General features: G+C 50.1%; 1 protein-coding gene across 2 annotated transcripts; it reads right to left on the reverse strand.

Moving 5' to 3' along the window:
* Positions 1-1,263: 1,263 nt before the first annotated feature.
* On the reverse strand, positions 1,264-27,931 carry ABCG8 (ATP binding cassette subfamily G member 8). 2 transcript variants are annotated; one of them, XM_033175851.1, is made up of 13 exons: positions 27,768-27,931; positions 22,086-22,187; positions 20,078-20,234; positions 13,947-14,185; positions 12,976-13,108; positions 12,596-12,865; positions 8,752-8,914; positions 8,584-8,664; positions 5,973-6,172; positions 5,483-5,559; positions 4,558-4,825; positions 2,659-2,786; positions 1,264-2,574 (listed from the first exon to the last, which is right to left on the reverse strand). In XM_033175851.1, exons 1-13 carry the CDS (start codon positions 27,828-27,830, stop codon positions 2,437-2,439), a joined length of 2,019 nt encoding a protein of 672 aa, XP_033031742.1. In that variant the 5' UTR covers positions 27,831-27,931; the 3' UTR covers positions 1,264-2,436. The 2 variants fall into 2 exon arrangements, with proteins under 2 accessions (XP_033031742.1, XP_033031741.1); XM_033175850.1 differs by having other exon boundaries at positions 1,880-2,574; positions 8,584-8,667.
* Positions 27,932-27,992: the final 61 nt, after the last annotated feature.

Genomic DNA, 27,992 nt, shown 5'->3' on the forward strand with positions numbered 1-27,992 from the left:
AGGCAGTCACTTGAACCTGGGAGGCAGAGGTTGCAGTGAGCCGAGATTGCACCATAGCACTCCAACCTGTGCCACGAAGTGAGATACTGCCTCAAAAAAAAAAAAAACAAAACAAAAAAACCCAAAAAAGAGCCTGAAACTCGGTTGTTTCAGCCCTTAAAGGATGATGAGGACATGTCAAAAGCATGCAGAAGCCAGCTCGACGGGGTTCCCAATGGCCAAATCAGGGACAAGCTGAGCATCAGAATTAATCACAATAGTAAAGGGTTGTAATCCACTGGATACAATGGGAAACCACAAGTTTACATTGATCGAAATTTTAAAATGAATATATGGAAAGTTTACATAGTTTCAAAGTACCCACTTACAAAATGCTTATTAATTATAAAGGGAGAGAAAATAGTAACTTGGCTGTGGAGAAGCCTAGCAGACACCCCTTTAATCAAGTGATCAAAGTGAACGTTGTTGGTATGGGACAAGTTGAAATCACATGCCTCACTGGGCAGAACACAACATCACTTCTGTGACATTCCTGCCCAAAGTGTGTGATCTGAGCTTAATCATGAAAATACACCAGATAAGCCCAAATTGAGAGACAGTCTTCAAAATTAAGTATCAGGGTCACGAAAGTCAAGGAAAGTTGACTAACTGTTCTAAACTGAAAGAGACCAAAAAGACTTGAGAACTAGATCCAAGGCTTGATTCTGATCTAGATCCTCTTGCTATGGAGGACATGATAGGAACACCCAGTGAATCTCAGGAATGGGGTCTGCGGGTTGGATGGTGGCAGCGTGACCGTGCAAGCACCCTGAGTGTGGCAGGTGCTTTGGAAAAGGGCAGTGTACTTGAATCTGCACAGATCACCAGGGGGTCTTCTTAAGATGCAGACTCACTGAGCCTGGGTGGGGCCTTGAGGCTCATGGGACCTATCCAATCAGCTCCAGCTGTGCCCTTTCTGCTGGCCCAGGGATGATACTTGGAGTAACGCGGCTCTAGTGAACCTATGAAGAGCACTTGCTATTTGCCTCCCAAACACCCGTCTTCCCCTTCTTTTGATTCTAAACTCTAATTTTCCTTTGAGAACATTCTCTCCTGCCCTCTGTGCACCTGTTTTGAGTCAGATATTCCCCAACACTCAGGCATGAAGTGTGCAACCTGGGCCTCTGCCATCCCATCCTCTGGCCACTGTGAAAGGTTCAAGGCTGGCCCTGAAACCCAGGCAGGGTCAGTGTATTCATCTGCTCTCACACTGCTATGAAGAAATACCCAAGACTGGGTAATTTATAAAGAAAAGAGGTTTAATTGACTCACAGTTCAGCATGGCTGGGGCGGTCTCAGGAAACTTAACAGTCATGGTGGGAGGCACCTCCTCACAAGGTAGCAGGAGAGAGAATGAGCTGAGCGAAGAGGGAAGCCCCTTATAAAACCATCAGATCTCAGGAGAACTCACTCTCAGGAGAACAGCATTGGAGAAACCACCCCTATGATTCAATTATCTCCATCTGGTCCCGCCCTTGACACGTGGGGATTATTACAATTCAAGGTGAGATTTGGGGGAGGACGCAGAGCCAAACCATATCAGTCAGTGAAATGCAACTCTAACAAGCCTGGCTGAGTTAACACAGCCTCTACAGACCCCATTTATCTTCTGGAGCCTTCCTGAACTCCTAAGCCTTACAGCAGCTCAGGCCTTGCCTTCTGCCCTCTAACTCCAAAGGCCTCAAAGGCTTTTCTGACCACCTCATGACTCCACCACAAAGTATCCATGTGCCCTTGGGAAAATGAATTTTTGCTTCAGTTTTCACACCTATAAAATGGGATACCACTTACCTCAAAGGATTGTCCGCCTGAAGTGTTTTTGCAAGGACCTGCCACAGAGTAGATGCTCAATAAATTTTTAATTGTTCACGTTGGCTTTTGGAGCCCATGACCCCACACAAAAAGAAGGGATGGCATCTTGCTGGTACATCTTAGGTCACTTTCTGTATTGATGGTGGCTCACCACAGAGTGTGGGGCCCCTGGAAGATGAAGCCAAATCTGCTAGCTACTGTTACTGTTCCCTCCGGGTTCCAACAATTCCTGCACAGTCTAGCTACTCAATTCATTCCTAGTTTGCTCCCATCCTATATCAAGTTGCCTATATAAATGCATATCAAAAGGAAATAAATTAGCAACGTTGTAGGTGCCACCGAGTGCAGGTTTTCTCACTCCCAGTCATCGCAGTCTCCTGCCAGTGAGCAGAAATCCCTTTCGACTGTCTTTATTCTACTGCCATCCTGTGGCTGGTCTGTGCCACTGCAGCACCGTGGGCCGGATGTAGCTGAGCATCTGTAGGGTCATTGTCTTCACGGTCCCCAAGAAGGGGGTCCTGAGGAGGGAGTGCAGTTGAAGAGTCTGCTCAGGTCCCCCACCAGCGGGCAGGCGCCTGGTGTGAATCACCATTCTTGACTTGGTTTCTGTTTGATGAACCTTAAGGACACGTAGTACAGGACCATGAAGCCACCGCTGAGGCCAATGACGATGAGGTAGATGGCATAGAGAGGGTACGAGTTCAGCTCCATGGCACTGAGGATCTGGAGACAGACATGCAGTGGGCTTATTAGAATGATGGGCAGCCGGACGTCCAATAATTTAGAACCCGAGGCCTCCCCGCTTACTTTATCTCCGGAGACCGCGATGGTGAAGTTCCCGAGAAGCGTTTTATAATTTCTTCCGCTGAACTGAATCTTCATCAGCCCTTCAAAACACCACCGCAGGAAGGACACTTTGGAAATCCATGCGGGCACTGGAAACAGAGAGCCTCGTTACTCACAGGTCTCCCTCATATTCTCACGGTTTCCCCATATTCACATGGTCTCCCCCATACTCACACAGTCTTCCCATATTCCCATGGTCTCCCCATATTTGCATGATCTCCCCATATTTCTACGGTCTCCCACATATTCAGTCTCCCCATATTCCCATGGTCTCCCCATATTTGCATGATCTCCCCATATTCCCACGATCTCCGTTATATTGACACAGTCTCCCCCATATTCAGTCTTCTCATATTCCCACGGTCTCCCCATATTCCCACAGTCTCCCCCATATTCACGGTTTCCTCATATTCTCACAGTCTCCCTATATTCCCATGGTCTCCCCGTATTCCCATCATCTCCCCATATTCCCAGTCTCCCCCATATCCACACAGTTTCCTCATATTCCCATGGTCTCCCTATATTCTCAGTCTCCCCATATTCCCACTGTCTATATTGACATGGTCTCCTGCATAGTCACATGATCTCCCCATATTCCCACAGTCTCCCCATATTCCCATGGTCTCTCCATATTCCCATGGTCTCCCCATATTCACATGATCTCCCCATATTCCCAGAGCCTCCCACATATTCCCACAGTCTCCCCATATTCCCATGGTCTCCCTATATTCTTGCAGTCTCCCCATATTCTCACCATCTCCCCATATTCCCACAGTCTCCTCATATTCTCACGGTCTCCCCGTATTCCCATGGTCTTCTTTATATTGACACAGTCTCCTGCATATTCACACAGTCTCCCCATGTTCCCATGGTGTCCCCACATTCCCACAGTCTCTCCCACCTGCACAAGGGCACATTCCACTCTCTGAGACAGGGCCGTGGTGGCTCTGGCCCAAGTTCTCTGATGAGCAAGGAGGGGAGAGAGGCCAAGGGGCAAAAGGGCAGAGGGGATGCTGGGGACACAGACTGGGGCTGAGGGAGCTGAGAGGCCACGAGGTCACCCGCACGTTTGATTCATAGCAATTCTCAAGAGGGATGTGATGAGGCACCCCTGCATGTGCTGAGCTTCATGGACTGTGCGGGCTGAGGAGACTCAGCGGCCCCACACCAGAGACGATGGAGCCTGTGCCCTGATCCTATGGAGGTGGCATGGTATGGGGAGGAAAAGGAGGCAGTGAGCCCTGCCTGGATGCGTCAGGAAAGCCCTGGCAGAAGCGAGGCCCCATGGAAGGTAGGGCATGACATTCCCGGAGACAACAGCTGGCTGGCTCAGAGGTGAGAGGGTGGGGTGTGCTGGGGGCTTCAGAAAGCTGGGGAGGCTGCAGGGATTGAGCAGCCCTGGGAGGATTTGAACAAAGAGGGGCATGGGTTTGCACCTTGGAAAGCTCACTCTGCATGGCTGAGTCGAGAGGGATGTGGAGGGGCCCAGGTCACAGAGACCAGGCTATGGCAGTGGCCCAGGCTTAAACGATGGCAGCCAGGGATAGGGACACAGCCAAGCAGACCTTTCAGAGAAACCCAAGGCAGAATCGACCTGGCTCACAGGTGGATGTGGAGAGGGAGAGAAAGAGTCAAGGGTGACTTCTGGGTATTGACTATGGGATAGGAGGAGGTGCATCTGGAATCTCTAATGAAATCGTTCCTTTGGCCTCCAGGACAGTGGGCAAAGGCCTCTGCTTCCAGAAGGACCAGCCTTAAGTTGGATCCAAGTGACGAGTGTCTATCTCCGGATGAAAGCAGGCTTCATCCAGCCGCATGAGGCCTAACAAAGCTGGCCCAGGCCCGGGGTGCAGGCCTCACCTGTCCACAGGCTGCTCAAGTTTATCATGAAGCCCCCAGTGAGGTAGAAGGAGTTGTAGAGGGCGTTGCTGAGGAAGGAGGCCATGTGGAAGGTGGGGAGCAGGGCCGCGGTGGCCAGGGCCATAATCCTGCAACAGAAGACCACCAGCCACACCAGCAGGAAGTGCAGCAGGAAGGGCTGGAGGCCCGGCCTCAGGTTGGCCAGCCAGTAGGTGGGCATCCCGTAGATGATGATGTAAGCACAGTGCTCCGGAAGCTCACCGAGGATCTGCAAAGAACAGCCCTTGCAAGGATATGAAGCCAGCACCTTCACTGCCATTATTATAAACGTTTAAAAGTATCTACGCCCCCCAGTGGCAACCTTCCCTCCTGGTGATGATGAGGCTGTGGCAGGAGGGTGTGCTGGGACCCTGTACGCTCCGTGCTGGCTTCCCCCTTGCAGATGCCAAGGGTTCCCTCTAGGGCAGTTCAGCCTGTTTCCCCCAGGGCAGCACTGGGCACCTGCTGTCCTAAGACCTGGTTTCAAGTCCCTACTCTCCCTGACCAGACCAAGTAGCTATGTGGTCTTGGAGAGCCACGTAGCCTCTCTGAACCTCTGCTTCCTGGAAACGCCTGCCTGGCCTGCTCGGGGGCCACAGTGAGGCTCCGAAGAGGTAAAATACAATGAGGATTTCTTTTTTTTAGATTCCTTCTGACCAGAAAACTATCATTCCTGGTCCACAATCCTGGTGTTTTGGTAAATGTTTAAAATAAAAGTTCAAGTCTCTGAAACTCCCCTAGAAAATGTGACATCTGGTAGCATCTGCAACTTCACATGACCCATAGCCCCATGGTTCAGAAAAGGCTTCCTTGTAGCAGTGTTTTTTCCACACTTGCCTCCACCCTGGTGGGTGGGGGGCACTTGCTCTCAACCCTGCCCAGTCACCTTGGCAAAGAAATATGGACTAGTGGTGTACAGCCCGTCTTCCAGTTCATAGTAAAGCATTGCCCTCTCCGAGTAACCTAAAAAATAAGGGAAAGGAAAAGAGCATGAAAAAGTAGAATAAATCTACAGTGTTTCTGTTTTGGAGATTCTCTTAATACAATTCAAAGTAGTTATCATATTGCCCAAGTCTCTTATGTTTTTTTTAAAAAATAGGCACAGTAAAGCCATCCTAATTTAGATGTCTGATGAGGCTCTTCAGGTTTTGCAAGTCTGTAGCTCGTGTTCTGCTGTCAAATATAAATCCTGCTAGGATAGGAACAGCTAAGACTCGGTAATTTGCTTTCATCTGCATACTAATATTAACATGCAAACTTTAAAAACATGATTGTCTTATATATCATAATCACAATGAAATCAAACCCAGAGCTCAGAGGAACACAGCTCAGAGGTGGCTGAGGTCCTGCGTGGCCACGCCAGTGGCCACACTCACATTTGGAGATGACATCCAGAATGACATTGAAAGGGATGAGAGCGCCGATCATGAACAAGAGGGCGGCTGTATCCATGAAGGAGAGCTGGATGCTCCCGTGGCCAAAATAGAGGAAACCGATGGTCAGTGACATCATACAGGCCTCTGCCCCATGAATGAGGAGGGTGGGCAGGTCTCGGAAGTCGTTGGAAATCTGACGACTTAAAAACCAAAAGGAAGAGATGCTCAGGCAACAACATACACCAGCCCTGTGACCTTGGGAATGCCACAGTCTCTGTATGCCTCATTTTTCTCTTTTTTTTTTTTTTTTTTTTTTTTTGAGACGGAGTCTCGCTCTGCCGCCCAGGCTGGAGTGCAGTGGCCGGATCTCAGTTCACTGCAAGCCCCGCCTCCCGGGTTTACGCCATTCTCCTGCCTCAGCCTCCCAAGTAGCTGGGACTACAGGAGCCCGCCACGTCGCCCGGCTAGTTTTTTGTATTTTTTAGTAGAGACGGGGTTTCACCGGGTTAGCCAGGATGGTCTCGATCTCCTGACCTCGTGATCCGCCCGTCTCAGCCTCCCAAAGTGCTGGGATTACAGGCTTGAGCCACCGCGCCCGGCTCATTTTTCTCATATGCAAAATGGGGACGGTAATACCTGCCTCCTAGAGCTGCCCTGAGGATTAAATCAGAAAACTGATGACAGCATCTGTCCCACTGTAGGTACTCAATAAATGGTTGTTACTTTTGTCATAATGTATCAGCTTGGCAATGTTAAAGAAATGATCCCCAGGAAAAAATCAATTAGGTCCGTGAAGATGTACAGATAGGCTGGGCATGGTGGCTCACGCTTGTAATCCCAGCATTTTGGGAGGCTGAGGCAAGTGGATCACTTTAGGCCAGGAGATCAAGACCAGCCTGGCCAACGTGAAGAAACTCCATCTCTAAAACGCACAAAAAATTAGTCGGGCATGGTGGCGCACACCTGTAATCCCAGCTACTTGGGAGGCTGAGGCAGGAAAATCACCTGAACCTGGGAGGTGGAGGCTGCAGTGAGCCGAGATCACCCTAGTGCACTCCAGCCTGGGTGACAGAGATAGACTCTGTGTTTTAAAAAAAAAAAAAAAAGATGTGTGCTCAATGATGTCTGCTGCCTCATTGCTTGTAGTAGTAAAAGCCGGAAGATAATCTGGCCATCAAGATGGACTTAACGGGTGGGTGATTATGGCTAGATTGACTGGAATGCCGAGGAAGACCCAATCAGACAAGAGGTAGAGGCGCTGTCCTCACTGAAAAGAAGCCGGCTACAAACTAGCATGCAGAGTATGATCCCACTACGTTTAAAAACATGTGTGTGCATGGAAACGTCAGGAAAGACACACGCCACATAGTGCCGTCTGGTTTTCTTTGAGGGCTGGTGTGACTGGGACTTCCCTTTTTACTAGAGATTCTCTCCTATTGTCTACATTTTTCTCAATGACCCTATGCTATTTGTACAATCTTCCAGCTGGTGAGGTTGTCTTAATTTTGTTTAAAGAATAAAAGCAATAGGGCTGTTCTGTGTCACCTTGAAGATTAGTGCTGGTCCCAACAATGTTGTTTTCTTTTTTTGAGATGGGGTCTTGCTCTACTGCCCAGGCTGGAGTGAAGGTGCAATCACGGCTCAGTGCAGCCTCCACCTCCAGGAATCAAGCAATCCTCCCACCTCAGCCTACCAGGTAGGCCCATGCCACCCTAACTGGCTAATTTTTGTAATTTTTTGTAGAGACGGGCGTTCACCATGTTGCCAGGCTGGTTTTGAACTCCTGAACTTAAGTGATCCACCCGCCACAGCCTCCCAGAGTGCTGGGATTACAGGCATAAGCCACCACGCCCCACTGGATGCTGTTTTTTCTTTCTTTCTTTCTTTTTTTTTTGAGACGGAGTCTCCCTCTGTCGCCCAGGCTGGAGTGCAGTGGCCGGATCTCAGCTCACTGCAAGCTCCGCCTCCCGGGTTCAGGCCATTCTCCTGCCTCAGCCTCCCGAGTAGCTGGGACTACAGGCACCCACCACCTCGCCTGGCTAGTTTTTTGTATTTTTTTTTTTTTTGAGACGGAGTCTCGCAGTCGCCCAGGCTGGAGTGCAGTGGCCGGATCTCAGCTCACTGCAAGCTCCGCCTCCCGGGTTTACGCCATTCTCCTGCCTCAGCCTCCCGAGTAGCTGGGACTACAGGCGCCCGCCAACTCGCCCGGCTAGTTTTTTCTATTTTTTAGTAGAGACGGGGTTTCGCCGTGTTAGCCAGGATGGTCTCGATCTCCTGACCTCGCGATCCACCCGTCTCGGCCTCCCAAAGTGCTGGGATTACAGGCTTGAGCCACCGCGCCCGGCCAGTTTTTTGTATTTTTTAGTAGACACGGGGTTTCACCATGTTAGCCAGGATGGTCTCGATCTCCTGACCTCGTGATCCGCCCGTCTCGGCCTCCCAAAGTGCTGGGATTACAGGCTTGAGCCACCACACCCGGCCAGGATGCTGTCTTTTCAAATGACTCTCTCTCTCATTTTCTCCTTTAAATTCACTTAAATAGAAAAGGCTTAATTTGATATACAAAGACTTGGTGGGGCGGGGGGTCAGTAATAAAAAGACAGTTAATTACCGGATCAGCGTGGTAAACTGCTGCACCGCCCCAGGCATCTTCGTAGGACTCGGGAGGCAGTTGGTGTCTAGTGGGGTCAGGCTGCTGGGAGGCAGAAGATGTGGCCAGGTCATGGGGGCAGCCGCCTTCTGCAGGGAGCTCTCCTCTCAGAGCCGCCCGCCACATTACCTTTCCACACAGGTGTCCTCATCAAGATCCTTCGTCTCTGCTTTCCACAGAAAGTCATCTAAGTCACGCACTTTTTCTAGAAACAGGGCTGCAAGTGACTGAGCCTTCTCCCTGGTGGCCACTTCCTGCTCTCTGCTGCGCCTGTCAATGCTGGTCAGGTCCACTGCAAGCAGGGGATGTGGAGTCATGGGTGGCCTGTTCCCTGGCACCTGCTCCCAGGTGAGGAGCTTGGCGCATGCCCAGCTCACAATGTTGATCACCCCTCGTGGGGCTCTGGGACATGCTCTCCACCTTCAGCCACGAAGCAAGGGGCAGAGCAGAGAGAGGCAGAGGGACCCCAAGGGCTGGGCCTTCACCCTGCCAGGCCTGACCACATCTGCAGAAGCCTCAGGGGAAGGGCAGTGGATCAAAAAATGGGCAACAGCAGAGGCCCCACCCAAGTCCTACTACCCAGGCTCATTTTGAGGATATCTTAGGACAGAGCAAGAGCCTTCAGAGCCAAGGGCCACATCACAATCATGCTCTGGCTCCAACTCTAGCTGTCCAGGAAGCTTTTGATGAGGACTCAGTGCCCCTCCATGGGGAGAAGTTGGGCTGGTCAGGGGGAGGCTGAGTAGTTGGGTTCACAGTTAGTGAGAGTTCTATCCAGAGAGTGAGAGTTCTATCCAGATGGTGAGAGTTCTATCCAGGTAGATAGTGAGAGTTCTATACAGATAGATCGTGAGAGTCCTATACAGAGAGTGAGAATTCTATCCAGATAGACAGTGAGAGTTCTATCCAGATGGGGAAAATTCTACCCAGATAGTGACAGTTCTATCCAGATGGTGAGAGTTCTATCCAGGTAGATAGTGAGAGTTCTATCCAGATAGATAGTGAGAGTTCTATTCAGAGCGTGAGAGTTCTATCCAGAGAGAGAGAATTATATCCAGAGAGTGAGAGTTCTATTCCCACACAGAGTTTTATTCAGATGGTGAGAGTTCTCTTTTCTTTCTTTCTTTCTTTTTTTTTTTTTTGAGACAGAGTCTCACTCTGTCGCCCAGGCTGGAGTGCAGTGGCCGGATCTCAGCTTCCTGCAAACTCCGCCTCCCAGGTTTACGCCATTCTCCTGCCTCTGCCTCCCGAGTAGCTAGGACTACAGGCGCCCGCCACCTCGCCCGGCTAGTTTTTTGTATATTTTTTAGTGGAGACGAGGTTTCACCGTGTTAGCGAGGCTGGTCTCGCTCTCCTGACCTCGTGATCTGCCCGTCTTGGCCTCCCAAAGTGCTGGGATTACAGGCTTGAGCCACTGCGCCCAGCCTCCAGATGGTGAGAGTTCTAACTAGAGAGTGAGAGTTCAATCCAGATAGTGAGAGTTCTATCCAGATGGTGAAAGTTCTATCCAGTTAGTAAGAGTTCTATTTAGAGAGTGGGAGTTCTATCCAGATAGATAGTGAGAGTTCTATACAGATAGATAATGAGAGTTCTATCCAGGCAGAGAGTGAGAGTTCTATCCAGATGGCAAAAGTTCTATCCAGTTATTAAGAGTTCTATCCAGAGAGAGTTCTATCCAGATAATGAGAGTTCTATCCATATGGTGAGAGTTCTGTCCAGATAGTGAGAGTTCTCTCTCTCACTGAAAATTAATAACTTGGCTTCCCAGACAGCCTGCCCAAAGCAGGAGGATGTCTGGCTGGAGGGTTCCAGGGACTGGCCAACTTCAGGTAGATTTCTCACTGTCCCCTTGGTCTGCTGCTCTGCCCCAGGAGGGAGACAGCACACTCGGCTGGAGACCCAATCTGATCAGCCCTGCCTCCTAAATCCCAGGGATGCTAACCTGTGGGGAGCACCAGGCAGCCCCACACCACAGCCATCCTCTTGCAGTGCCTCTGCCTTCTATCTCCAAGGCCCTGGCAATGCCAGAAAAGGCAAACTGAGCCCAGCCACAGCCAGGATCTCCCTATACCCAGCTCAGTCTAGACCCATGCATGCCTGCCCACCCTCCCTCCATTCCTTTCCCAGAGCCTTGGCTTGGCTAGAGGTGACCTACTCCTCTCTCTCTCCCTTCCCTCCTCCCATATCCTCTTTTTTTTTTTTTTTTTTTTTTTTTTTGAGATGGAGTCTCACTCTATTGCCCAGGCTGGGGTGCAGTGGCGCGATCTCAGCTCACTGCAACCTCCACCTCTCAGGTTCAAGCAATTCTCATGCCTCAGCCTCCCAAGTAGCTGGTACTATAGGCATGAGCCACTGTACCCAGTTAATTTTTATATTTTGAGTAGAGATAGGGTTTCACCATGTTGACCAGGCTGGTCTCAAACTCCTGACCTCAGGTGATCTGCCTGCCTCGGCCTCTCAAAGTGCTGGGATTACAGGTGTAAGCCACTGCGCCCGGCCCTTCCTCCCCTTTTCATAACACATCTCAAGACAAGATAATGTCTAGGTGTGGTCTTATAAACCATGATGTGGCCCCCCAGTGTGCAGCACTGTGGCTCAAAACATCAGATTTTTGGGCACCCCAGGCCCCGTGTAGCTCTTGCATCCCAGGTTGGTGAGAGGTTCCTGCCCCAGGGCTTGTAGTCCAGAGCCCCCTACAGTAACAATATAAAATGTAAAAAAGAGTTTTCAGGTCTGCTGTGGACACTTGACTTCTGGTAACCCCTCTCCAGGGTTACTTAAAATTATTCCCTGGTGGCCAGGTTGGCAGGTGCCCTTTGGCCCCTATTCTGGGGATAGCTGGCCTGAGAATGACACACTGTCAGGAAGCCAGGCTGCCACCTGAGGACAGGGAGGGAGGTGACCTTTCTGTGAGTTCGTGCAGAATGTGAGTACATAGGGTGAGGGGCGGCCTGTCCTCCTGAGGTAAGGATGGTGGAGAACTTGGGACACTAGGAGGAGGGTGTGGGCAGCTGGATGAGGAGTCAGGGCCAGGGCTGGGCACCAGTCCCAGTTTTGTGCTTTACAGCTGTGCTGGAGCAGGTGTTTAGCTCTGCAGGCTCCAGGCTTCTCATCTGTAAAGATGGAGATGGCCTTGGCATGGCAGGAGTTTGAGAGTCAAACAGGAGACCCTCTGGGCCTGGCATGTTTGGGCCCCGTGTTTGCCTTCAAGATGATCACTGTTGTCCTGTTTACTGGTGAGGTCCTTGCTACAGCTTGCCAGCCTGGGTGGAAACTGGGGGCTCAAGTGACCTACAGGACAAGCCATGACAGCTGCCTCCCCGGGACCTGGTACAACAATGCCGCCTGTCCAGCAGCCATGCCCTTCCTCAGCACTCAGGATTTCAGGCCAGGTACCTGGGAAGGCAACTGTCCCCTGCAGAACGAAGGAAGTGGCTCACGCTCCGTGAGTGTAATATGCTGAGGGTTCAGGAGCCAAGCAAAGGGTAAGTCTGGGGCTGCCAGAGCAATTTTCATATCTAGGGATTCTCTGGCCAAGGCCACCACCCTGGGCCCCCCTCTGCCACCCTGCACCCTCAGACTCCCTGCCACTGTGGGAGCACCAGGGCATGTTTTAAGATCTGGTGACTTCTTAACCTTAAAGGTTGTTTCCCTACCGAGTCTGAATAAAAATTCTGATCTTTATTGATCCCCTCCCTCTTGGATTCTATGCCCTCCCATCTTTGGAGCTTGCAAGTTTCTCATCTATCATGCACAGAAGGGTGGCTATTTGTCAGAAGCTTCTATTTCCAGGCCCTCATATCTAGCATTTGACAGCTGGCAACCCCCCCCCCGTTCTTCCCCATCCTTGCTCCTCCTCTCCTGAAACCTCTGGGAGTTTCTCCCCTGAATCTTTGTAGCAAGCTTGGGCAGGGTTGAAGCATCGGGGAGGCCCCATGTGCCAGGTCCCTGGTTGCTGGCCTTGGGGACTCACCATAGAAGTCAGCCGGGTTGCTGTAGCGAGGACAGGGGTAGCCAATGGCTGTGAAATACTGGACCATGTGCTGGGCTGCCCCTAAGTAGATGGGGGTGCCAGACGTCATCAGAAGGACCAGATCAAACAGCCTGAAGATGTCGGAGCGAGGCTGGTGGAGGGAGATGAGCACCAGCCGGTTGCCTTTGGCCAGTCTGGACAAGGTCTTCACCAGGTTGTGCGCCGTGAAGCTGTCGAGCCCAGAGGTGGGTTCGTCCAGAATGAGGATTCCTGCCCAACAGAGAGGAGCCTGGTGAGTCGGTGGGGCTCTGGCCAGACTAAGCCAAGCCTGAGGGGACCACACAGGTCCCTCTGCCCCCACCTGCCCCCTAGGCCCTCACCTGGGTTCCACAGGAGCTGCACCCCAATGCTGACTCTCCTGCGCTCGCCCCCCGACACCCCTCGCACATACGTGTTGCCCACGCGGGTGTCAGCGCACTGCCGAAGCCGCAGCTCCGCGATCACATCCTCCACCTGTGGGCCAGAAGGAGCTTTCAGACCACCCCAGGGGCCTCCTTCAGGGCTGGACACATTGTGACCCCAAGGATAAAGGCAACTGCTCCCCTGGCTGAGTTTGAAAGTGAAGGGAGACAGCTCCCGCACTTGAGTTCCAAGCTGCAACATTGGTTCTCCCTATTCTTTCCACAGGTCCCGAGCAGCCTCGATGTGCCGGGCATGTGCTAGGAACATGGCCGTGTACTGGGGACCATGGCTCTCTACCCGCATGGAGGCCCAGAAAACAGACAAACAAATACACTCATCCCACATCTTAAAAAGTGCAATGGCCGGGCGCGGTGGCTCAAGCCTGTAATCCCAGCACTTTGGGAGGCCGAGACGGGTGGATCACGAGGTCAGGAGATCGAGACCATCCTGGCTAACACGGTGAAACCCCGTCTCTACTAAAAATACAAAAAAAACTAGCTGGGCGAGGTGGCGGGCGTCTGTAGTCCCAGCTACTTGGGAGGCTGAGGCAGGAGAATGGCGTAAACCCGGGAGGCGGAGCTTGCAGTGAGCTGAGATCCGGCCACTGCACTCCAGTCCGGGAGACAGAGCGAGACTCCGCCTCAAAAAAAAAAAAAAAAAAAAAAAAAAAAAGTGCAATGAAGGGAACCAATGGACTGAGCTAGCTTCTGGCAGCCTGTGGGGTTTGAAAGGAGGGTGGAGGGCAGGCTGCAGCCCAGGGCGGGTGGACCGCAAGCTGAGTTGTTCAAACTCAACCTGTGGCTGGGACCTGAGGCAGGGCAGCAGGGAAGAGGGGGGCATGGACACTGTGGCTTCTTGGACCCTGAGGGTCACCACTGGGGCCAGTTACCCTTTTGTCACGCTGGGCCTGGGAGAAGGTTCTGGGCAGCCGCATCTGGGCAATGAAGGCCAGGGTCTCTCGCACAGTCAAGTTGGGGAGCAGCTGGTCGTGCTGGCGCACGTGGGCCACGCACTTCCTCACTAGCTGAGGCGAGCTGGGCTGCCCATTGATCCAGATCTGGCCTGACTTGATCTTGCCACCGTGACCTCGGCTGGTGATCACGTCTAGCAACGAGGCTCTCCCACAACCTGCAAAGCCACCAGAGACATCCCTGAGAACAGAGCTTCTGTGGGGGCCAGCCTGGCAGCCACTGCTCCCCACACACTCTCCAGGACCCTGGACTACTCTGTCCGTGCATAGTCCCTGGACCTATGGGGCATAGTCCCTGGACCTAGATGGGGTGGGCCCAGGACATGGAGCTCCAAGCCTTCTGTCTGCAGCCAATGTGAGCACCCCTATGGGGCTGTGAGGCATGATGGCGCTGGGGGCTCAGGCCAGGCCAACCAGTGGTGTCCTGACAGGAGAAGGCTAGAGTCCTAGATGCCACAGGGCCAGGTGGTGCCTGGAGCATTTGTCCCCTCCTGCCACCAACCAAGGCCCTTTCTCCCCAAGCAAGGCTAGTGTTAACGTAACTGTTTTTGGCTGGCAAACATGCCAGCAATCTCTCATTATTCAATGTCGGTTGGCTCAGAAGCTGGTTTTGTGAGGACTAATTTGGAGCATTTATAGAGTGTCTTTTAAAAATGCAAAGCCAAATCTATTTTGAGAAATAATGGAGGAAAATATAGAGAAATAATAGAAGTAGAAACGATTTTAAAACTACAGCACAGTGTACACATATGTTCTGACTATATCTATACCCATCTCTCTCTTCTTTCCACCAGTAGTGCTTTTTCTTTCTTTCTTTCTTTCTTTTTTTTTTTTTTTTTTGAGACAGAGTCCCACTCTGTTGCCCAGGCTGAAGTGCAATGGCGCGATCTCAGTTCATTGCAATCTCTGCCTCCCAAGTTCAAGCAATTCTCCCTGCCTCAGCCTCCTGAGTAGCTGGGAGTGCAGACGTCTGCCACCACGCCTGGCTAATTTTTGTATTTTTAGTAGAGATGGGGTTTCACCATGTTGGTCAGGCTGGTCTTGAACTCCTGACCTCAAGTGATCCACCAGCCTTGGCCTCCCAAAGTGCATCAGTGGTATTTTTAATTCTCTTTTTTAAAAAAAAGGTTCACCTAACTGAGGGTGGAAGATGGGAGGAGGGAGAGGAGCAGGAAAAATCCCTTGGATTCTAAGCTTAGTACATGGGTGATTAAGTAATCTGTACAACAAAACCCCATTACACTAGTTTACCTATATAACAAACCTACTTGTGTACCCCCAAACCTAAAATAAAGGTTAAAAAAAGATTCATTGCACTCGAGTTAACACTACCCTCTTCCAAATGGTGTACTAATTGTTATTGATTTGAGAAAGTCAGCATCAGATTGGATCTAGTTTCCAAAGGCTTTCAATGAGGCTGTTTCCGTGACAGCTGTTTAAGATGTGAGTGCGGATTGGGCTCAGGCTCAGAACATCTTCCTACCGTGGAGCTAGGAATAAGCTCTTTCCACTCACCCAGATGGAGTGTTTTCTGCTTGTTTGCGTGTTTGTTTTGGAGACGGGGTCTCACTCTGTGGCCCAGACTGGAGTGCGGTGGCACGATCTCAGCTCACTACAGCCTCTGCCATCCTGGTTCAAGAGATTCCCCTGCCTCAGCCTCCCGAGTAACTGGGAATACAGGCTCCTGCCACCACACCCGGCTAATTTTTGTGTTTTTAGCAGAGACGGGGTTTCACCATGTTGGCCAGGCTGGTCTCAAATCTTGGCCTCAGGTGATCTGCCTGCCTCAGCCTCCCATAGTTCTGGGATTACAGATGTGAGCCACCGTGCCCGGCCCCAGATGGAGTTTTGATTTCCTTACTGGAGAGCAAGTTTTCCAAGTTGTGTTCAAACAGACTTGTCACGTGTTGAGCCAATACATATGTGATAAGTCCTTCCTGCCACACAGTATGTGCTTCTTGCAGGAGGCCCCACAGCACCCCGTGCAAACCTCAAAAGCCAAGAAGCTTCCCCACAGGATCTCTCTGGTTACCGTGCAGAGGATCTCAGGGTAGAAGGGGCCTGTGCGCTATCTCTGGGTGTACCTCATTTAAGATCCCTGAGAACATAAGTGGAGCAAAATAGCCAGGAGAGAAATCTGAGAGAGAAGCTTCAGAGCCAGGCTCCAGGGGCACAGGGGACTTCACCAACATTCACAGGGACCACGGATTCCCACTCAGAAAGCAGGAAGTCCACGTTTTCTGAGCAAAACTTTGTGAGAGTGGTGGGGAGCCTTTCCAGTGGAGGATACCTGTGGTATCCAGGGAGACTCCTTATAAGGTATGGCTCACCCAAATCTCATCCAAAATTGTAATCCCCGCTTGTCGAGGGAGGGACCTGGTGGGAGGTGATTGGATCATGAAGGCAGGTTTCCCCCATGCTGTTCTCATGATAGTGAGTGAATTCTTATGAGATCTGATGTTTTAAAAGTGTTTGGCAGTTCCTCCCCTCACTCTTCTCTCCTGCCACCACGTAAGATGTGCCTTGCTTCCCCTTTGCCTTCCACCATGATTGTAAGTTTCCTGAGGCCTCCCCATTCATGAGGAACTGTGAGTCAATTAAACTTCCTTTCCTTATAAGTTACCCAGTCTCAAGTAGTTCTTTGGAGCAGAGTGAAAACAGACTAACACACCCTCCATGAACTAAGACAAAACACCCACTGGCATTCAAGACCTTTACTGAATGGCTGGAATCTCCGAATCAGTAAACTCATCAATTGGAAACCACTTTTGGTATTGCTGAATCGATAAAAGAAACTAAAATGCCTAGGGCTGTTTTCTTTTCTTTTTTTCTTTCTTTTTTGAGATAGTAGTTTGCTCTTGCTGCCCAGGCTGGAATGCAATGGCACAATCTCAGCTCACTGCAACCTCCACCTCCCAGGTTCAAGCAATTCTCCCACCTCAGCCTCCCGAGTAGCTGGGATTACAGGCATGTGCCACCACGCCCAGCTAATTTTTTTTTTTTTTTTTCTCCAGTAGAGACAGAGTTTTACCATATTGGCCAGGCTGGTCTCAAACTCCTGACCTCAGATGATCCACCTACCTCGGCCTCCCAAAGTGCTGGGATTATAGGCATGAGCCACCACGCCCAGCCAGGCTGTTTACTTTATATTTTAAAAATTAATGGCCAGCGTTCGTGTTTGTGTTGGGCAGGGGGAGGAGGGGATGGCAGTAAAAGTCATAGGAAGTGTAGTTGATGAACCTTTCTAATAAATCATTTTAATAATTTCAGTTGCTCAGTTAAACTAAATTTGGCCTGAGACTGCCTGCATACTTTGAGTTCCCACAGAGCAAACTGCAAGCAAACTTAGTATGTAAACAAACTGCAACTTATCTTAGCAGTATATTCCCTTAAGACAGAGATTGGCTGAGACAAGTTGCTGAGTCTCAGCCAATCATGGCAGCCAAGCATCAGCCAGTCACAATCACCTGCCCCAACCTACCGACTGATGAGATCCTGTCCATACCCAACACCTGATCACATCACCCTCAAATAAGGTGAACACCCAACTGTAACCAATCAGCTATTTCTGTAGAGCACTTGCTTTTTCTGTCTATAAATATCACCTGACCAAATTGCTTGGGGGAGCTCTCTGAACTGGTCCTGTTTTTGAGCGCTGCCAGATTCATTAATCATTATTTGCTCAAATAACTCTACTGTTTGTCTAAAGTTTTTTTTTGTTGTTGTTGTTGTTATGTTTTCTGTTTTACACAGGCAAGTAAACCTGAAGTCAAACAACACTGAATCTATAGTTGAACTACCAGGCGCTGCTGGATGCAGTGGCTCACGCCTGTAATCCCAGCACTTTGGGAGGCCAAGGCAAGCGGATCACCTGAGGCCAGGAGTTGGAGATCAGCCTGGCTGCCATGGCGAAACCACATCTCTACAAAAAATACAAAAACAATTAGCCAGGCATAGTGGCACCCACCTGTAATCCCAGCTACTCAGGAGGCTGAGACATGAGAATCATTTGAACCCAGGAGGCGGGGGTTGCAGTGAGCTGAGATCACATACTGCACTCCAGCCTAGGTGACAAAGCGAGATTGTCTCAGAAAAACAAAACCAAACCAAACCAATTAAAAAAAAGAAAACAAAAAACCAGGAGATTATTCAATGTAATTTATTCATTCCTTTCTAAGAGATGGGATCTTGCTCTGTTGCCCAGGCTGGAATGCAGTGACACAATCATAGCTCACTTCAGTTTTGAACTCCTGGCTCAAGCACTCCTCCTGAGTAGCTGGGATTACAGGGGCGTGGCACCCTGCCCAACTAATTTTTTAAATTAAAATAAATTATTTTATCAATGGAGTCTCCTCCCTATGTTGCTCAGGCTAGTCTTGAACTCCTGGCCTCAAGCAGTCCTCCTGGCTCAACCTCCCAAATATTCAATGTAATTCTTGCTCAACCTTTCTGAACTTTCCTCAACCACAAATTAGGGATACTGACAGCTAGAGGGTTGTATGTGTGAAGTATTAACCATGATATGACCCTAAGTAAAGACCCATGTGTCCCCTAGATGCTGGATTCAGGAAGAAAAAGCAGATACAACAAGAAACACTACTAGATGTTATAAATAAAAATACAACAGTAGGCCCATGAGGGCTCTACTTTTTTTCTTTTTCTTTTCCTTTTTTTTTTTGAGATGGAGTCTCACTCTGTCGCCCAGGCTGGAGTGCGGTGGCACAATCTCGGCTCAATGCAAGCTCCGCCTCCTGGGTTCATGCCATTCTCCTGCCTCAGCCTCCTGAGTGGCTGGGATTACAGGCACCCGCCACCACGCCCGGCTAATTTTTTGTATTTTTTAGTAGAGACGGGGTTTTACCATGTTAGCTAGGATGGTCTATGATCTCTTGACCTCGTGATCCACTTGCCTCGGCCTCCCAAAGTGCTGGGATTACAGGCGTGAGCCACCGTGCCCAGCTGGGATCTACTCTTTTCTTATTTAGGTCAGGATTGCAGGGACAGGGACAGAGTGAGAGGAACTTCATGACTGTGGTGCTGTTTCAGTTACAAAGTGCATTTATACATAAGATTTCATTTGATCTTTGGTTAAACAGTAAACAGAACTTATCTACCAGATGGGTATAAAAGTTTGGAGCAGATGTTTACAAAATTGAGTAATCTCTACCTCTGGAAATGATTAATTAAAAGATATAATATTCTCTCTCTAACAGTATGTAAAGGTGTCCCAGGGAGAAATGCATTGATCCGAGAATCATGAAACCGAAGTTCTAGTTCTAGCTCTGCATTCAACATGTGTCCTTATGAGAATCCCTCAATTTCTCTGGATTTGAGGCTTCTCATCTGTCAAATGGGGGGAAGTGTGTGTGTGTGCGCGTGATCCCGCGCAAGAGAATACTCTAGACACACTAAGGAGTAGGGAGTTTGAACACCTTCCTCTGAAAATGCTTCCAAACTGGTAGGGGAAAGAAAGGTGGAACATAATGAGAATGAACTCTGTTCCCCAAGCCCCCTTTCAGCTCAGACATTCTCTCATGTTAAAACTGGCTGTGGAAATGACAATTTGAGGCACTCCAAGAACGTGGCTCTTTGCAGACGAGTGAAGGTTGTGCTAAGTAAGATGCTGGAGAGGCTGAGAGGTGAGAGTGTGGCAGGGGCTTCTGGCCATAATCAGAATGTGATTGCGGAGGAGCAACCTGAACCAATACCCCTCATGGCTGGAGGAGTCTGAAAAGAACAGCACATGCTGAAGCTGTTTGCTGATCTTTCAGTCCGGGTGTTAGCCAAAGTCAGATGCTCTGGCCACAGCCCCGGGTGGACAAGAGGCACACTCATGACTCTTAACGACAGCACCTACCCACAACAGCCAGCAGATGGAGGAGCCAGGATTTGAGCTGAGGTCTGTCTGACCCAGAACCTGTGCTCTCAACCATTCTGCTGTATTATTCTACTAGTCAGCAAAGAGCTCCACAAGAAGCATCCATTTGTCCAAAGGACCATTCTGCATCCCAGGAGAGAAACCATTGCCCAGCGATTTGCCTTTCAGGTACCTGAGCTCCCTATGATGGCCAGCATCTGCCCACTTCTCACTTTGAAGCTTAGGTTCTGGATGCCTAGCTCACAAGAATTCCGGCGGCCGGGAGGTGTCCAGGGCATCTTGAACTGAGCCAGATGCTCAAACCAAGGGACCTGAGAAGCCAGGTCCACCTGTGGGGAGACATCAGAAGGTTCCTTAGAGAGCTGAATGGTTCAGAGGGCTTCAGCAACTTCTGTTCAGCATCTTCGTTCCCCAGGTGGCCCCTCTCCACAGAGGATATGTCCTCACCTACACGCAATAGGCCCCAACCCAGGTTTTACCAAACACGGAAGCAGAATCCATGCTGAGAACCTGTAGCTGCTGTTTCCAGGTCTGAAGATAAGAGGAATGAAAAGCATGTACAGGCCGGGCATGGTGCCTCACGCCTGTAATCCCAGCACTTTGGAAGGCTGAGGCAGGTGGATCACCTGAGGTCAGAAGTTCCAGACCAGCCTGACCAACATAGTAAAACCCCGTCTCTACTAAAAATACAAAAATTAGCCGGGTGTGATGGTGGGTGCCTGTAATCCCAGCTACTCGGGAGGTTGAGGCAGGACAATCACTTGAATTTGGGAGGCAGAGATTGCAGTGAGCCAAGGTTGCGCCACTGCATCCCAGCCTGGGCAACAGAGTGAGACTCTCAAAAAAAAAAAAAAAGAAAGAAAAAAGAAAGGCATGTGCAATAGTGGTATAGAAATAAAAACAAAACATGAAGCAAAATGTCTTCACTTGATAATAGTAATTTGCTAATAATTTATCAAATGTTTACTATGTGCAAGACATTGTGTTAATCACGTAACATCCATCATCTTATTCAATCCTCATTGCAAACCTGTAACACAGACACGATCAGAATCCTTGTTTTACAGATGAGGCTCAGGGCAGTTAAGTAACTTGCTCAAGGTCACACAGCTGGTAAGTGGCAGAGCAGAGAAAGGCTCATTGGCTTGTCCCAACTCACACCCACAGGAAGCCAGACTCAGGCCTCTGAAGTTCACCATCCCAGGCCCCACCATGTTCCATCTGGGTCCCTGGGAAGGTGTGGGAATATGGATCCTTGAATCTGACCAGGGTGTTCCTGGGTGCCTCTGAAAGGTCAGTGGTTGTCTTTGCACTCTGGATGTTTTATAAGCTCCAGGGATAGTACTTTTTTTTTTTTTTTGAGACGGAGTCTTGCTCTGCCGCCCAGGCTGGAGTGCAGTGGCCGGATCTCAGCTCACGGCAAGCTCCGCTTCCCGGGTTTATGCCATTCTCCTGCCTCAGCCTCCCGAGTAGCTGGGACTACAGGCGCCTGCCACCTCGCCCGGCTAGTTTTTTGTATTTTTTAGTAGAGACGGGGTTTCACCGTGTTAGCCAGGATGGTCTCGATCTCCTGACCTCGTGATCCGCCCGTCTCGGCCTCGCAGAGTGCTGGGATTACAGGCTTGAGCCACCGCACCCGGCCGGGATAGTACATTTTACAAAAAAAGAATATATATATATATACCCACACATACACACACACACACACACATATATATAAACTGATGAAATCTGAATAAAGTCTGTAGTTAATAGCATTGTACATTGTTAATTTCTTAGTGTTCATAATTATACTATGGGTATGCAAGATGTTAACATTAGGTGAAGCTGGACAATGGGTATATGGAAACACTGTATTATTTTTGCAATTTTTTCCAAAATCTAAAGTTATTTCAAAATATAGTTTAAAAAGAGTCCCAGAGACATTTTTCTATAGGTTCACACATTTTGCTTTATGTTTATACAACAATTTCATTCCCTTTCAAGCCTCTCAACCTCCAGCTCTGATATATGCCATTGATGACACCTATTGCACCTGACACGTGAGGCATCAATGTGGACTGGACTCTGTCCTTGGGGGTGGAGGGCCTATAAGGTGGACCCACCCTTTTATTCCACCTGGGGAATTTCCTGGCTGTCCCTGCCTGCTCCTCTCCCCTTGAACCCAGGCGTGCCTCTACCTGGTAGTTGAGGTCTCTGACCTCCAGGGTGTTGGGCTGGCCACTGTAGGTGAAGTACAGGCTGTTGTCAGTTTCAGAGGAGAACAATCTATCCTGGAGGCCCTGTGGGAGACAGGACAGGTGAGGGGCTCCTTTGGAAGCCGCTGAGAACATAGGAGAAGACAAGGAGGAAACCGACAGGTAAGAGCAACTTCTTAGAGCCGACGTAGTTGAAATCTCAAATTGGCAAGAGATGGGATTGCACCGGTGGAGCCTTGGAGCTTTGGGAAAATAGGAGCGCTGACAAGGGCCCATCTCCTCTTCCCTTCAGATAGAGCTTCGGGGCTTCTCCTGGGGCACCTGCCCCAGAGAAACTCAACCTCAGGCTGGTGGAGCCTGAAGCCAAGCGGCTTACAGTAAAGAGACCCAGACTCTGGACTGGAGAGAGTTCTATAAACAAACCTCTGTGCTTCGAGAAGATCTGACTGGAGCGGGCAAACCCTTTGCCTTTAACTTTCCCTGCACCTGGCTTCATATCTCCTAATGCCAACCAGACATGACACATGCAGCATATGAGAGGGAAGTAGCTGTCGAGAGTTAATGCCCAATATTCATGAAGACACCACTCTGAGAAAAGTCCTAACCAACTTCTTCGTCCTCACTAACATCTGGCATACTTCTCCTCACATCTGATTTTGATGAGGAGTTCGTGCAATGAAGCGACTGAAAATGCTGCTGGGAGCTTTGAGAGGTAGTGCCTGTCATCGTCACCATCATGTTGTTATTGTTGAAGTGGTGGTATATTTGAATGTACATTAAAAAATCAGCGTTTCATGGTGTCAGCTGATACCTTTGAATGGTATTAACTATCTGCAGACCTGAATTCCTCCTATTCTGACAATTCAATCATTTAAATTATTGAGGCCCAAATAAAGAAGCAACTAGGAAGTCCCCCACCATTTCTTTTTCTTTGGATTGGGTCATGCTGTATCACCCAGGATGGAGTGCAGTGACATGACCACAGCTCACTGCATCCTCGACCTCTCAGGCTCAAGCAATCCTCCCACCTCAGCCTCCTAAGCAGCTGGAACTACCAGCATGCGCCACCACACCCAGCTAATTTTTGTATTTTTTGTAGAGACAGGGTTTCGCCATGTTGGTAGCAAACTCCTGGGCTCAAGTGATCCACCCACCTCAGCCTCCCAAAGTGCTGTGATTACAGGCGTGAACCACCTCGCCTGACCTCCATTGTTTACGGCATTCAATTTTTCTCACATTTCTGTCAGGCAGGAACAAGTACATTTTAATTAACAAGTTCCCATAGACTTTCCTCCTCAAGCTACCATTCTCACACTATACATTCCTTCAATCAACCATGCACCCAACAAACGCTTATGGAGAGCCCAGAACATGCTTCAGGCTTGGAATTTGGGATGTAACAATGAAAAGGCCGTTCAAAAGCTTAGATTTTGGCAGGTAGGACAGGTGATTAGGATGGAGCGAGACAGATCAGGCAGAGAGGGAGGCTGATGGGTTTATTTTCACTGTGTACACAATGCACACACATGCTGTAGGTGAAAATAACATGAGTATGCCTTACGTGAAAATAGCAAATACCATACATCAGTCTTCTTGTCTAAGTGCCCCTGCAACGATGGGGGCCAGAAGTCCTTGGAAAGAACATTCCAGGTCAGTGGAGGCAGAGGGAAAGAAATTCCGTGACAGTATGCTGCAGGCGTGCTGTGGGGAACCCCCAGAGTTCTGGGAGAGCGTGAAAAACAGCAGACCAAAGTGACTTCCATTGCTTAATGTTTGAATTATCACCATAAAGACCCAAAATTATACAGAAAAAAAAATGGGAAAGAGAAACACCTAATTCAGGAGAGGGGTTATCTCTGGGGAGCGGGAAGAGATGAAAGGAGAAAGGGGACACAGTAGGAGTGCGGGATCAGGCTTCAAAGCTTTTGGTAATTGGTGGCGTGTACGTGAGAGTTCTTTAAGCTGATTTGTGTACAATATTTCACAATATGTTGTCAAATTGAGAGAGCAAGCCAGTGAGTAGAACTCCAGAGTTCCATTCCCACCTCAACTCCAGCTGCCAAAGCCCCAAAGCAGGAGGGAGGTTGGGGGAGAGGAGGTAAGAAGGTCTGTGCCCCAAGCTCCTGGGGAGATTGAAAACAGCTCAGACAGATGCTGGACTCCCGGCAGATCAGCGCTTCGGCCTTGCCCCTCACTCACCCTCTCCACCATCACTATACACATTGCTTCGTTGTTCCATTTTTGTTGTTCTTGAATCATCAAAAAATCTTAGCCATTGCCAGCTGTGCGCGGTGGCTCATGCCTGTAATCCCAGCACTTTGGGAGGCTGAGGTGGGCAGATCACCTGAGGCCAGGAGTTCAAGACCAGCCTGGCCAACACAGTGAAACCCTGTCTTTGCTAAAAATAATTTAAAAAATGAGCTGGGCATGGTGGAGCACCCCTATACTCCTAGCTACCCTACTCGAGAGGCTGAGGCAGGAGAATCGCTTGAACTGGGCAGGTGGAGGTGCAGGGAGCCGAGATCATGCCTTTGCACTCCAGCCTGGGCCACAGCGTGAGACTTTGTCAAAAAAAAAAAAAAAAAATCTTATCTATTGCTAAGAGACTCATGTGGGCTAACATGCATCTTGCTGTTGTTTTTAAAATAAATATCTGCAGGAGGGATATCAGACAATGTAAATGAGCTGAGAAATTACTTCTGCTGGCCCAAACACCCCCAGGTCGGATTTGGGCATGGAGGAGGGGCTGAGGAAGGAAGGTCAGACATTTGGAGTCTGGAACGATGTGTGGAGGTGACCTGCAGCCCAACTGGGTTCCGCTGTGCGGTACTTTGAGAAGGGGAGGGAGGTGACAGAAAGACGAGGCAGAGCAGAAACTGGATAAGAGGAAGGGGAAAGGTGCCTGGTTCCTTGTTCCAAGGTTCGCCCCAAGCCCCTTCACTGTGGGCTGGGAAGGCAGGTGTGGGCCAGCCGGGACTCCAACCACCACTGAGGGATTGTGCCTTCCAGAAGGCACAGGCAGCTCATCTTTCAGAGGAAGAAAATTCGTGCCTGGGTTGGGGACGACCTCTGTTCCATTTTAAAATATTTTCCATGGCTCCCAGGAAGGATTTGTTAGACTCTTCCTGAGGTTTTGACAAACTCTCTGTATTTTTCAAATACTTAAATATCTATTCGGCTGACATCTTAATCAGTACGCCTGTCAGGATATCACTTGAATTTCTGACAGGCGACACCCAAAAAAGCAAAAGCAGGTTTAGTTGTAGATAACCAGCTCTGCTCCTGCTGGGCTACATTGTAATTTCTCCCCGTATTAACTTCTGATCGAATTCCTGAGTCAGATGCCTAGGCAAGAAGGAAACTCACAGCGTACATGTTTCTAGTTCTGAGATGAGGAGCCTGTGCCTCGCGGGGAGTGATGTACTGACGCTCGCGGCTGGAGGGTTGGCGAGGGGACACGCAGGACTTGTTCTTGGCTGAAGGAATTTTATCGAAACATTCAGCCTAGGTCACACACAGCTCTGCCTGCTGCAGGGTCTCTCTTGTCCTTCTCTGTTGCTGCTCCTGCCCATGGCATGAAGAGTGTGTGGGTTAAGGGCACTTACCACTCCAGGTGCCTAAGCTGCCAGAATTCTCTGTGCAAATGGCCCCAAGTCCATCCCCAGGGTCTGTGCACCTCCTCCCAGGCCCAACCTCCTGAGGACCTTTAGGCCAGAGAGGTATATACGTCTGTGCAGGGCAGGGCTGCCATGCAGGTAGGCAGGAGGGTGACCACCCAGGGTGTTGAGGGCCCCATGGAGTGGGATGGAGCTGAGGGGGGCAGAAAAGGGGGACAGGCTGTGGCTTGGGCTGGAAGTGGTTCCCCCGTACCAGTGCATTCTAGCCAAGGCGCCTTAGAATTTCTCAATTTACACCTGACCTTTCAGGTTGTGAGGAAGATACGTCGAGACAAGAGGACAGACACTGGAGAACACATGCTGATGTTCCCACAAAAGCCGTCTGTCACCCTGTCTCACCCATCGCTTCACTACTGAGACCAACCTGACAGCCACATGGGCAGAGGAGACACCAATGGAGTCCCCGGCATGTGTGGGCACGTTTCTATGATGGAGTCTCATTGGGAAAATGCAAAACTGGCCAGGAGCACTGGCTCATGCCTGTAATCCCAGCGCTTTGGGAGGCTGAGGAGGGTGGGTATCTTTGACTGTTCTTATAGCTTGACTGATGACTTTTATATATCTAGACATAGGAAATGTGACCCTCAATCTCTTGTTCCAAGCCCCACACGTGTTAGGGGCAGACCCTCGCTCAGCACCTGGAGTGACAGGATTGGACAGAAGGGAAGCAGAAATGGCAGGGCTGGAGTGCATTTCTGGTGCGGTCCTAGCATTTCTTTGCCTCTCAAGCTGTGGTGGCCGAATCGTCAGCCCTCCCAGGCAGAAAGTGTTCCCAAAGCCCTGCTAGCTTTCTATTCTATTCAGGCTTTAACCATTCCCCAAAGTGGTGGGCCCCACAGGGTATTGAGAGAGCAGAGCTGGTCAGGTGTGGTGGTTGCAGAACTGACTAGAAATGGTGGGCTCCTTGGGTCTGGCCAAGTCAAGTCATGGAAACTCAAGGCCAGTCCAGGCAGTTTTCCCCATTGGGTGTGGAGTCCTCAATCACGCTTGTCTTTCTCTCCTCCCTCCTACCCACAACAGGCAAAGATGGAAAGGTGGGATGGGGTGAGGCGGTGGGAGTGGGGATCTGCTTCTTGCCTCTCTTCCAGTTTAGACTCCTGTTTCAAATCCTGCCACACCCCGATTTCAGTCAAAGGCTATTTCTCGAGTAAACACTTCTCAGGTAAAATGAGGAAGGAAATGTACCTCCACCTCCTGCCACCTGGCTGCTTCTACTCCTTCCAGCTTTCTCCCAGACCTTACGATTGCCTGCTAGAGCCACACATGCTGATGTTCCCACAAAAGCCGTCTGTCACCCTGTCTCACCCATCACTTCACTACTGAGACCAACCTGACAGCCACATGGGCAGAGGAGACACCAGTGGAGTCCCCGGCATGTGTGGGCACATTTCTGTGATGGAGTCTCATTTGGAAAAAGCAAAACTGGCCAGGTGAGTGGCTCATGCCTGTAATCCCAGCACTTTGGGAGGCTGAGGAGGGTGGGTAAACTGAAGTCAGGAGTTTGAGCCTGACCAACATGGTAAAACCCTGTCTCTACTAAAAAATACAAAATTTGCCAGGTGTGGTGGCAGGTGCCTGTAATCCCAGCTACTTGGGAGGCTGAGGCAGGAGAATCACTTGAACCCAGGAGGCAGAGCTTGCAGTGAGCCGAGATCGCACCACTGCTCTCCAGCCTGGGCAACAGAGCAAGACTCTGTCTCAAAAAAAAAAAGAAAAAAGAAAAAGTGAAATTGTCCCACATCACACATAAGAACATGATTTCCCTAAGGAGTGTTTCTTAGGGCAGGAAGTGACCTCAGAGGCCTCTGGGACCCTGAATCTGTTCCCCTCAGCACTTTGCCATGTAGGAAACAGTCCCATGGCCATGTCCTCACACTGCTTGCTGTCCGGGTGGTGCTAGGACAGAAGGCTCCTGAGGGAAGAGAGAAAGGTTTGATTTCTCCTGCCCGCCCACCGGGCCTGGGACGACTCCCCATTGCTCACTCACCGAGGCATCCTGGGCAGTGGTCCCTTTCAGCAGCCCTCTCTCCTCTGCCACCTTCCCAGCCATGGGGCCCACAGGTCTGTGCCCTGGGCTGCAGCTCTCTTAGACCCAGCTGCTGCCTGCCAGGGCCAGTGTCTTCACTCTGTTTCCTGGAGCCTCCTGCCCTGGGCCCGTCTCTCCCAGCATTCCTCTCTGGCAAGCCCACCTACAAACGTGTGTGTGTTCTGC

This window comes from Trachypithecus francoisi, unplaced genomic scaffold (genome assembly GCF_009764315.1).
Source record: "Trachypithecus francoisi isolate TF-2019V2 unplaced genomic scaffold, Tfra_2.0 Lachesis_group17, whole genome shotgun sequence".
NCBI lineage: Eukaryota > Metazoa > Chordata > Mammalia > Primates > Cercopithecidae > Trachypithecus > Trachypithecus francoisi.

What these genes read in the sequence shown, in the direction of transcription:
- ABCG8 (XM_033175850.1), bottom strand. Translation starts at nt 27,830, where the DNA reads ATGGCTGGGAAGGTGGCAGAGGAGAGAGGGCTGCTGAAAGGGACCACT. An exon ending in TCTGGATGTCATCTCCAAAT is followed by an intron (nt 5,560 to 5,972) that starts GTGAGTGTGGCC and finishes CTTATTTTTTAG; the next exon opens with GTTACTCGGAGAGGGCAATG. An exon ending in GTCCATATTTCTTTGCCAAG is followed by an intron (nt 4,826 to 5,482) that starts GTGACTGGGCAG and finishes TGTTCTTTGCAG; the next exon opens with ATCCTCGGTGAGCTTCCGGA.